General features: G+C 47.9%; 1 protein-coding gene across 1 annotated transcript; it reads left to right on the top strand.

The window, feature by feature from the left end:
• The first annotated feature begins 6051 nt into the window (after positions 1 to 6051).
• Positions 6052 to 8207, top strand: LOC138667740 (uncharacterized). Its single transcript, XM_069755837.1, has 2 exons — positions 6052 to 6854; positions 7336 to 8207. The coding sequence occupies exons 1-2, from the start codon at positions 6411 to 6413 to the stop codon at positions 8134 to 8136; spliced, it is 1245 nt and encodes a 414-aa protein (XP_069611938.1). The 5' UTR covers positions 6052 to 6410; the 3' UTR covers positions 8137 to 8207.
• The last annotated feature ends 4056 nt before the right edge of the window (positions 8208 to 12263 follow it).

Raw genomic sequence — 12263 nt, forward strand, 5'->3', positions numbered from 1 at the left:
TCAGGAGATGCTGGGATCAGGAGGTGCTGGGATGAGAAGGTGCTGGGATCAGGAGGTGCTGGGATCAGGAGGTGCTGGGATCAGGAGGTGCTGGGATGAGAAGGTGTTGGGATCAGGAGGTGCTGGGATCAGGAGGTGCTGGGATCAGGAGGTGCTGGGATGAGAAGGTGCTGGGATCAGGAGGTGCTGGGATCAGGAGGTGCTGGGATCAGGAGGTGCTGGGATCAAGAGGTGCTGGGATGAGAAGGTGCTGGGATCAGGAGGTGCTGGGATCAGGAGGTGCTGGGATCAGGAGGTGCTGGGATCAGGAGGTGCAGTGAGAGGTATAGCGTGAGAGGGGTCCCAGGCTTACCATGCAGGCAATGCAGGCTTACCGTGGCGGCAGAGGTCCGGTGGCAGAGGTGCAGCGGCAGAGGTGCGGTGGCAGAGGTGCAGCGGCAGAGGAGGCGCAGTAAGCGGGGTCCCTTTCCCCGGTATGGTGATGCAGCAGCCTGGTATGCAGCAGAGCCGGGTGAATCCTGTTGTTATCGGTGGGCGCGGCCATCTTCCTGAGGCCGCGCCTGCGCAGATGGAGCGCTCTGCTTCCCGGTGCTTCAGGAAAATGGCCGCCGCGATCTCCATCTGTGCACGCACGGCCTCCCGCGGCCATTTTCCTGAAGCCCCGGGAAGCAGAGCGCTTCATCTGCGCACGCGCGGCCTCAGGAAAATGGCCGCGCCCACCGATAACAACAGGATTCACCCGGCTCTGCTGCATACCGGGCTGCTGCATCACCTCACCAGAGAAAGGGACCCCGCTTACTGCGCCTCCTCTGCCCCCACACCTCTGCCGCCGCACCTCTGCCGCTGCACCTCTGCCACCGGACCTCTGCCGCCACGGTAAGCCTGCATTGCGACTATTAGACGCACCCCCCATTTTCCCCCGTTTTTTTGGGGGGAAAAAGTGCGTCTTGTAGTCCGAAAAATACGGTACTTATTCATGTGAGAATCTAAAATCTGGGGCTAAAACAAAATTTTGGTGGTAAAAATATAATAAATTTTTCTTCACTGCCCAATGGTATAAAATTATGTAACACACCTGTGGTGTCAATATGATCACTGCACCCTTAGATGAATTCATTGAGAGGTGTAGTTTGTAAATTGGGGTCACTTATGGGGGGTTCTGTTGCTCTGGTGCCTAAGGGGCTCTCCCTGTGGGTCAAGGCACAAGCAAACCATAATAGTAAACTCTACACTGATTTATGGTGCTCCTTCCCTTATGAGCTTTGCACTGTGCCTCAAAAGTTGATCCCGATTACATGTAGGTATATTGGCACACTCAGGAGAAATTGCACAACAAACTGAGATGTCCAGTTATTCCTATTTTCTATTAGTCCTTATAAAAATTTAAAATGTGGTGCTAAAACAATATTTAGTGGTAAAAATTTAATTATTCTTTCTTTCTCTGTCTAAAAATTTCTGTGAAGCACATGTAGTGTCAACATGCTCACTGCACCCCTAGATGAATTCATTGAGAGGTGTAGTTTGTAAAATGAGGTCACTTATGGAGGGATTTCTGCGGTTCTGCCACCTCAGGGGCTCTGCCAATGTGACATGGCACACTCAAACCATTCCAGCAAAATATGAACTCCAAATGGTGCTTCTTCCCTTCTGAGCTGGACTTTCTTAGTGTTGATGGATTTGTGACACCCCAGGATCTCTGGTTGTCACAGTGGCATTGCTTTCCTCACGAAGAGAGTGATGTCACGCTTGGAAGCAAGGGAGGATCTCTTCTATCAGGTAACTACAAAGCACACAACATGTTCACACTCCAGCCCAGAAGTGGGAGCTCTGATCCAGTTTGTGGGTGGCTCCCCTATATATATTCTGGCTGGAGGGGAAGTTAGTAATTATTCTGTCAGAGCAGAGAGGGAAGGCAAGACAGCAGACTGGAGCAGTCTGAGGCTGAGAGGAGAGTTGGAGAATGCCAGAGAGGAGCTTGTCACACAACTTCAGCTGAAGCAGAGCTGGTACGAAAGGAGAATAGCTGAGCAGACATGGGGGTCTGCAGCTCCAGGCAGAAAGAGGAAAGACGAGAGACGTGTGAGGGGCCATGCAGTCAGAGGTGCTGCAGCTCCAGGACAGGCAAACAGAGAAGGAAGAACAGAGTATAGTGTGCATGCAGGAGAGTGACACCAGGGGAGGACAGCAGCGTATGTGGAGCGCAGATTCCCGGTGGCCGGAAGACCAAGGTTGTGTCAGACTCTAGGAAGCACAGCAGAAACTGACAGGACAGCTGGAATATTACACTTAACCTGTCTGCCCTAATAACCAGGAGACACATAGAGCCCGGGTCGTGATAGAGACCCTGTGAAAAGGCTCGAGTCACCTGTCATACGGGTTTGTGTCCCACCTTTATGGAGGACAGAGAGAACTGTGAGGACCTTGATAGATGCCACAGGCAGCAAGGGACTACACCAAAGTGCTGATAGGAAGGCTTTCATCTCCACCTTGTAAAGGGGACTCTGAACTTGCTTCCAAGCCAGCTGGACCCTGCCTGTACCCCTGATCTGGTGCCCTGGACTGTGGATGCCTGAAGTCTCCAGAAAACCAGGTAACGAGACTGCAAACCTGTGTCTTCCTTTTCTTTATACACTACCCACCATCACCAGCTACACACAGGGAGCCCTGGGGACCTACTTTACCTGTGGGAAGTTATACCATCTAGCTGCCATAACATCAACCCAGTGGACCCCTTTAAGCAGCGTCGGTCCCTCTGACCGAATACCACAGGTGGAGTCACGAACACAAACTTTATTAAACCCTTAAAAGACCTTTCCCTTTATTTGGGCGCCCAGGGCCAAGGACCAGATCGCAGCCACTCTGACATCCCCTTTAAGTACCGAGTACCCTACGGCTCTTGCGAGTAATTCAGATTTTTCAGAGGAACGGGAGGCCTAATTTTTCATTTAGGCATTTATTGACCATGGTCTCCAGATTACAAATCCATTGGCATCTAATTGTGCCAATATGCATTTTAAATCAGCACTCCTAATTTCCCTGTGTACACAGTTGATCCCGCATACATTTAAAACTCATTGGGTCACAGCCATGAAAGACCTTAAAATGTCGGGGTAGCATATTTAAATCCTCAATCTTTTTTGCACTTAATTGCATTTGCATATCACGCACATGTTCCCTAATCCTGATGCGCAGTTGTTGGGAAGTAAGTCCTACATACTGTATAGCAATGAATAAGGCAATGTGGCACAGTAGGCCATGTGAGTGGTACTGCATGAGATATACTGTACAGACCAAAGTTTAGACACATCTTCTCATTTAAAGATTTTTCTGTGTTTCCATGACTATGAAAATTGTACATTCACACTGAAGGCATCAAAACTATGAATTAACACATGTGGAATTATATATTTAACAAAAAAGTGTGAAACAACTGAAATTATGTCTTATTACTCTAGGTTCTTCAAAGTAGCCACCTTTTGCTTTGATGACTGCTTTGCACACTCTTGGCATTCTCTTGATGAGCTTTAAGAGGTAGTCACCGGAAATGGTTTTCACTTCACAGGTGTGCCCTGTCAGGTTTAATAAGTGGGATTTCTTGCCTTAGGCTACTTTCACACTAGCGTCGGCCCGCCGCAGTGCGTCGGGCCGACATACCGACACATACTGTGACAACGCAGCACAACGGGGGCAGCGGATGCATTATTACAACGCATCCGCTGCTCCATTGTGAGTTGCGGGGATGAGGGGGCGGAGTTCCGGCTGCGCATGCGCGGTCGGAAATGGCGGACACAACGCACCAAAAAACGTTACAAGCAACGTTTTTTGGTGCGACGGTCCGCCACAACACGACGCAACCGTCGCACGACGGTCGCGATGTGTGACAATGCGTCGCTAATACAAGCCTATGGAGAAAAAAACGCATCCTGCAAACAACTTTGCAGGATGCGTTTTTCTGCAAAACGACGCATTGCGTCGTACGACGCTAGTTTGAAAGTAGCCTTCTAATTGGGGTTGGGACCATCAGTTGTGTTGTGCAGAAGTCTGGTGGATACACAGCTGGTAGTCCTACTGAATAGACTGTTAGAATTTGTATTATGGCAAGAAAAAAGTATCTAAGTAAAGAAAACGAGTGGCCATCATTACTTTAAGAAATGAAGGTCAGTCTGAAAAATTGGGAAAACCTTGAAAGTGTCTCCAAGTGCAGTTGCAAAAGCCATCAAGCACTACAAAGAAACTGGCTCACATGAGGACCGCCCCTGGAAAGGAAGACCAAGAGTCACCTCTGCTGCTGAGGATAAGTTTATCCGAGTCACCAGCCTCAGAAATCGCAGGTTAACAGCAGCTCAGATTAGAGACCAGGTCAATGCCACACAGAGTTCTAGCAGCAGACACATCTCTACAACAACTGTTAAGAGGAGACTTTGTGCAGCAGGCCTTCATGGTAAAATAGCTGCTAGGAAACCACTGCTAAGGACAGGCAACAAGCAGAAGAGTCTTGTTTGGGCTAAAGAACACAAGGAATGGACATTAGACCAGTGGAAATCTGTGATTTGGTCTGATGAGTCCAAATTTGAGATCTTTGGTTCCAACCACCGTGTCTTTGTGCGACGCAGAAAAGGTGAACGGATGGACTCTACATGCCTGGTTCCCACCGTGAAGCATGGAGGAGGAGGTATGATGGTGGGGGAGTGCTTTGCTGGTGACATTGTTGGGGATTTATTCAAAATTGAAGGCATAGTGAACCAGCATGGCTACCACAGCATCTTGCAGCGGCATGCTATTCCATCCGGTTTGCATTTAGTTGTACCATCATTTATTTTTCAACAGGACAATGACACTAACACACCTCCAGGCTGTGTAAGGGCTATTTGACCAAGAAAGAGAGTGATGGGGTGCTACGCCTCCATAGTTACCAGACCTGAACCCATCGAGATGGTTTGGGGTGAGCTGGCCCGCAGAATGAAGGCAAAAGGGCCAACAAGTGCTAAGAATCTCTGGGAACTCCTTCAAGATTGTTGGAAGACCATTCCTGGTGACTATCTTTTGAGGCTCATAAAGAGAATGCCAAGAGTGTGCAAAGCGGTCATCAAAGCAAAAGGTGGCTACTTTGAAGAACCTAGAATATAAGACAATTTCAGTTGTTTCACACTTTTTGTTAAAATATAATTCCACATGTGTTAATTCATAGTTTTGATGCCTTCAGTGTGAATTTACAATTTTCAGTCACTAAAATACAGAAAAATCTTTAAATGAGAAGGTATGTCCAAACTTTTGGTCTGTACTGTACCTTTTAAATGCAAATCTCTTTTGGTCATCAGGGGACCCAAAGTCTGTGCTCCTGATGATATTTTTGCAAGCACGACAGTCCCCCATGGGTAGCAACCTTGTCTTGGTTTGCTGTTTGAAGAGGTAAAGGGAACTGGACACCTTGGCGGTATAATGGATCCTCACCAACATATCATTCAGACTCCTACCCCTCCTGGCCATCATAAGGGGATTTTTTGGTAATTGTGCTGCCAGAATTGGGTCCATTTTCAGTACAGACCAGTGTTTGTGGAGGATATTTTTCATCTCCTTACACCAGCAGCTATATGTAGAAATAAATCTGATCTCATGATTTTTACTCATTTTCTCCTATATATGGAATAGCAATTTATCCCTGGGAGTATTTTTTTACTCTTAGGGTACCGTCACACAGTGCAATTTTGATCGCTACGACGGCACGATTTGTGACGTTCGAGCGATATAGGTACGATATCGCAGTGTGTGACACGCTCCTGCGATCAGGGACCCCGCTGTGAATCGTACGTCGTAGCACATCGTTTGAAACTTTCTTTCGTCGTCTAGTGTCCCGCTGTGGCGGCATGATCGCATGGTGTAACAAAGGTGTGCACGATATTGTATACGATGTAAAGGGCGGAGGAGCTGGATACGTAGGAGCGCTGAATTCTCCACCTCCCGTGTGCTGATTGGGCGGTACAATACTGTGCGCTCATTCGACAAAGGACTATTGTTCCCAGCGGATAAAACAGGAGCTCTCGAGCGCGCTATTCATTTCTCTCTGTAGCACGTGCTGTAAACAGAACTCCTAAATTCGCTGGATTCCCTGGACTTTTAACTACTAGACTTTTACCGCAAAAGGTATGTATAACGCTACAGCGTAGCATATGTTGCGCTTCAACGGGGATAAACGCTGGAGTGTGGTCGATTGTTCCTTTGAGTAGGGTAGGCCTGAGAACCTCAGGTACACAGCTGTAGCGTGGCCCAATTAATTAATCCTTTTACAGATCGAGATGGTTGACTGCCCCATTTAATACCAGTAGTAACATATATAGTTATTAGATCAATGGTCAGAACATTGTTTTGTAAGCACGTGTATTTATTGTACGTTTGTTTTCTTTTTAGGAACTATGCTCACTTCCGATGAGAGTTCTGTTGTTGCTGCTGCCCTGGTGTTTGAGGCAGCACGTCTCCAAGAGGAGAGACGTCCTAAACGAAAACGTCGCATGTGGACCCGGAGCTGGCTGCAGAAAAGATCCACATTGTCACACATGGGTCTCATAAGAGAGTTACGTGACAATAACCCTCATGATTTCCGAAACTACCTTCGGATGTCCGAGGAATCCTTCAAAATAATACTGTCTGCTGTTACGCCACTCATACAAAGGTGTGATACGCCGATGCGTGCAGCCGTGCCCGTGGAGGAAAGGTTGGCGGTGACACTGCGGTTCCTGGCAACAGGAAGGTCTCTTCAGGATTTGCAGTTTTCCGCCGCTGTTTCCAGACCTTTCCTGAGCATTGTGATTCCGGAGACATGCGAGGCCATTGTGCAGAGCTTAAGGCATTATATGGAGGTACTACTATATTTTTTTTGGCTGCTGTGTTATGTCGATATATTATACTAGCTATTGAACCCGTTCTACGCCCTGATGGTGAGCATTTCTATTGGTATATGTTCTACATCCTATCATGTGCTGCTCCCATCCTGCGCCCCCATTCAGACATGTGCTGCTGTGATCCTGCGCCTCCATTCTGACATGTGCTGCTACCATTTTGCGTCTCCATTCTGATATGTGCTGCTCCAACCCTGCGCCACCCTTCTTTTATTTGCTGCTCCCAACGTAATTTTATTGATTATATAATTTAGATATATTGTTTAGCACCCCCTCTGAGTCACCGAAGCCATCTGAAAAAATGGCTGCCTGCATACTCAGGGTTGTTGACTTTGTTATACTAATCCATACTGCGCCTCAATCACTGTAGGATGTCCACATGAGAGTGTATGTGCATAATATATTTGACCTAATTTGTACATGTTTCCTTCTCATCTTGCAGTTTCCCAAGACGGCGGATGACTGGAAGAGGATTGCTTCCGATTTTGATGAGCTGTGGCAGTTTCCAAACTGCGGTGGTGCATTAGATGGAAAGCATGTGCGCATCACGCAACCAGCCAACTCTGGATCCTTTTTTTTCAACTACAAAGGATATTTCAGTGTGATCCTCATGGCCCTTGTCAATGCGAACTATGAGTTTGTCGATGTGGATGTTGGCATGAATGGTCGAGTCTCCGACGGTGGTGTTTTTGAACACACTTCATTTGGGGAAAGCTTGAGGAACAATGAACTGCTGTTGCCACTAAATGAAGACACAAAAGCAAACCTAAATTTTGTCTTCATCGCTGATGAAGCTTTCCCTCTTCATCCACATTTGCTGAAGCCATTTGCACAGAGAACACTCACACCGGAGCGCAGAATCTTTAATTACCGGTTGTCGAGGGCCCGTCGTGTGGTTGAAAATGCCTTTGGGATTATGGCAAATCGGTTTAGAGTGTTCCACACAGCTATCAACTTGAAGCTGCCGTCTATAGACTTTGTGGTTTTGGCATGCTGTGTGCTCCATAATTTCCTGAGACGTCATGATACGAGCTCCTATTCTCCTCCTTCGTTTATTGATGCAGTGGACGCAAGAACCGGAGATATTGTGCCCGGGGAATGGCATACACAACCTGATAATTTTACAGCTCTTCAAGCACTTGGATCTGGCAGACAGGCAGACGATGCAAGGGACTGTCGCGAAAAATACTGTCAGTACTTTAATGGTTCTGGAGCTGTACCCTGGCAGGATCGCGCCGTATAAAAAAATATTTTTTTTTTGCTTTGCTGTCATATAAACCTCTCTAAATAACTTTAAATGTGATGCCTATAAAATGGTGCTGTTAACCCTTATAGCTTGGTAAACATTAACCCCTTACCGGCATCGGACGTACTATACCGTCCGATGCCGGCTCCCCTGCTTTGATGCAGGGCTCCGCGGTGAGCCCGCACCAAAGCCGGGACATGTCAGCTGTTTTGAACAGCTGACATGTGCCCGTAATAGGCGCGGGCAGAATCGCGATCTGCCCGCACCTATTAACTAGTTAAATGCCGCTGTCAAACGCAGACAGCGGCATTTAACTACCGCTTCCGGCCGGGCGGCCGGAAATGACGTCATCGCCGACCCCCGTCACATGATCGGGGGTCGGCGATGCTTGTATATTGTAACCATAGAGGTCCTTGAGACCTCTATGGTTACTGATTGCCCGTCGCTGTGAGCGCCACCCTGTGGTCGGCGCTCACAGCACACGTGCAATTCTGCTACATAGCAGCGATCAGCAGATCGCTGCTATGTAGCAGAGCCGATCGGGTTGTGCCTGCTTCTAGCCTCTCATGGAGGCTATTGAAGCATGGCAAAAGTTAAAAAAAAAAGTTTAAAAAAATGTGAAAAAAATAAAAAAAACATAAAAGTTTAAATCACCCCCCTTTCGCCCCAATCAAAATAAATCAATAAAAAAACATCAAATCTACGCATATTTGGTATCGCCGCGCTCAGAATCGCCCGATCTATCAAATAAAAAAAAGTATTAACCTGATCGCTAAACAGCGTAGCGGGAAAAAAACTCGAAACGCCAGAATTACGTTTTTTTGGTCGCCGCGACATTGCATTAAAATGCAATAACGGGCGATCAAAAGAACGTATCTGCACCGAAATGCTATCATTAAAAACGTCATCTCGGCACGCAAAAAATAAGCCCTCAACCGACCCCAGAGCACAAAAAATGGAGACGCTACGAGTATCGGAAAATGGCGCAAATTTTTTTTTTTTTTTTTTTTAGCAAAGTTTGGAATTTTTTTTCACCACTTAGATAAAAAATAACCTAGTCATGTTTGGTGTCTATGAACTCGTAATGACCTGGAGAATCATAATGGCAGGTCATTTTTAGCATTTAGTGAACCTAGCAAAAAAGCCAAACAAAAAACCAATGTGGGATTGCACTTTTTTTGCAATTTCACCGCACTTGGAATTTTTTTCCCGTTTTCTAGTACACGACATGCTAAAACCAATGATGTCGTTCAAAAGTACAACTCGTCCCGCAAAAAATAAGCCCTCACATGGCCAAATTGACGGAAAAATAAAAAAGTTATGGCTCTGGGAAGGAGGGGAGCGAAAAACGAACACGGAAAAACGAAAAATCCCCCGGTCATGAAGGGGTTAAAGAAAGAATGCGAAGATTTTTTTTTTTTTTTTTAACAATTTCTTGGTTTTAAATTATTAAACAACAAAATATAACATAACCCCCCCAAAAAAAAAATTATCTCCTTCCACGGCCCAAGAGGTGTCGCAGCGTCACGCCCTGCTGCTCTACTTGAGTCTGGAGGAGCGCTGCTGTCTGCTGCAGGAGCGCTGCTGTCCGCTCCAGGCGCAATTGTCTCGCCAGGAGCTCTCTTACGGTGGGCGGTTCTGTGGATAGAAGAGGTTGGAGAACCAACGTTGATTCCGCTGAAAATACATCTCGACCTCTGGGGCAGGACCAAATTTTGTGTGTTGTAAATTTCTATTTGGTCTGGCACCACAGGGCGATGTAAATTTTATTAAATTTTACAGTTTTAGTTGTCTATTGTGACATCCAGCAGAAAACCACTCGTATTATCTTGATACTTACGGAGAAGGGACGCCGGTTCCTCATTGCCAGAACCAGAGCTGCTAATTTCCCACCCCAGCGATCTGGCCACTGCTGCAGCACCTTAACCCCTTAGCGACCGCCGATACGCCTTTTAACGGCGGCCGCTAAGGGTACTTAAACCACAGCGCCGTTAATTAACGGCGCTGTGGAAAAAGTGTATAGCGCCCCCCACAGGCCGATTTTCTCCGGGGTCTCGGCTGCCGAGGGTAGCCGAGACCCCAGAGAACATGATTCGGGGGGTTTTTAACCCTCCCCGCATTTGCGATCGCCGGTAATTAACCGTTTACCGGCGATCGCAAAAAAAAAAAAAAAAAAAAAAAAAAAAAAAAGCGATCTCTTTTTAATTTCTCTGTCCTCCGATGTGATCGCACATCGGAGGACAGAGAAAAGGGGTCCCAGGTGGCCCCCCAATACTCACCTAGCTCCCCCGATGCTCCTCGTGTCTCCCGGTGGGCGCCGCCATCTTCAAAATGGCGGGCGCATGCGCAGTGCGCCCGCCGGCCGGCACCGGGAGAATCTTTGGGGTCTCGGCTGCCTGGGGTAGCCGAGACCCCAAAGAGCATGATCGGGGGTCGGTTTTAGCGACCCCTGTTTTGCGATCGCCGGTAATTAACTGTTTACCGGCGACCGCAAAAAAAAAAAAAAAAAAAAAAAAAAGTAAAGTGTAATTCTCTGTCCTCTGATGTGATCGCACATCAGAGGACAGAGAAATAGGGGGATTCGGGGACCCTAGCATACTCACCTAGGTCCCTGGATCCTCTTGCTGCTCCTCCTGGCCGCCGGCAGAAGAACATGGCGGACGCATGCCCAGTGCGCCCGCCATCTGTCTCCATCTGCCGGCCGGCAGGAGAACAGCGGTTAGGGCTAAAATTAGGGTTAGGGTTAGGGGTAGGGTTAGGGGTAGGGTTAGGGGTAGGGTTAGGGGTAGGGTTAGGGCTAGGTTAGGGGTAGGGTTAGGGTTAGGGGTAGGGTTAGGGTTAGGGGTAGGGTTAGGGGTAGGGTTAGGGTTAGGGTAGGGTTAGGGCTAGGGTTAGGTTAGGGGTAGGGTTACGGCTAGGGTTAGGTTAGGGGTAGGGTTAGGTTAGGGTTAGGGGTAGGGTTACGGCTAGGGTTAGGTTAGGGGTAGGGTTAGGTTAGGGGTAGGGCTAGGGTTAGGGGTAGGGTTAGGGCTAGGGTTAGGGCTAGGGTTGGGGCTAAATTTAGGGTTAAGGTTGGGGCTAAATTTAGGGTTAGGGTTGGGGCTAAATTTAGGGTTAGGCTTCTTTCACACTTACGTCGGTACGGGGCCGTCGCAATGCGTCGGCCCGACATACCGACGCACGTTGTGAAAATTGTGCACAACGTGGGCAGCAGCTGTAGTTTTTCAACGCATCCGCTGCCCAATCTATGTCCTGGGGAGGAGGGGGCGGAGTTACGGCCACGCATGCGCGGTCAGAAATGGCGGATGCGACGTACAAAAAAACGTTTCATTGAACTTTTTTTGTGCCGACGCTCCGCCAAAACACAACTGATCCAGTGCACGACGGACGCGACGTGTGGCCATCCGTCACGATCCGTCGGCAATACAATGGGCAAAAAACGCATCTTGCGGGCACATTTGCAGGATCCGTTTCTTGTCCAAAACGACGGATTGCGACGGAATGCCAAACAACGCAAGTGTGAAAGTAGCCTTAGGGCTAGGGTTAGGGTTGGGGCTAAAGTTAGGGCTAGGGTTGGGGCTAAAGTTAGGGTTAGAGCTGGGATTAGGTTTAGGGTTTGGATTAGGGTTGGTATTAGGGTTAGGGTTGGCATTAGGGTTACGCTTGGGATTAGGGTTAGGTTTGGGATTAGGGTTAAGGTTAGGGTTGTGATTAGGGGTGTATTGGGATTAGGGTTAGGTTTGAGGTTAGGGTTGAGATTAGGATTAGGGGTGTGTTGGATTTAGGGTTTTGATTAGGGTTATGGTTAGGGTTGACATTAGGGTTGTTTTGGGGTAAGGGTTGTGATTATGGTTAGGGTTAGTGATTAGGATTATGGATCAGGTTGGGATTAGGGTTAGGGGTTGGAGCTAGAATTGGGGGGTTTCCACTGTTTAGGTACATCAGGGGGTCTCCAAACACGACAGCCAATTTTGCGCTCAAAAAGTCAAATGGTGCTCCCACCATTCTGAGCTCTGCCGTGCGCCCAAACAGTGGGTTACCCCCACATATGGAGCATCAGCGTACTCGGGATAAATTGGACAACAACTTCTGGGGTCCAATTTCTCTTGTTACCCTTGTGAAAA

The sequence above is a fragment of the Ranitomeya imitator genome, chromosome 2, assembly GCF_032444005.1.
Source record: "Ranitomeya imitator isolate aRanImi1 chromosome 2, aRanImi1.pri, whole genome shotgun sequence".
Lineage (NCBI taxonomy): Eukaryota > Metazoa > Chordata > Amphibia > Anura > Dendrobatidae > Ranitomeya > Ranitomeya imitator.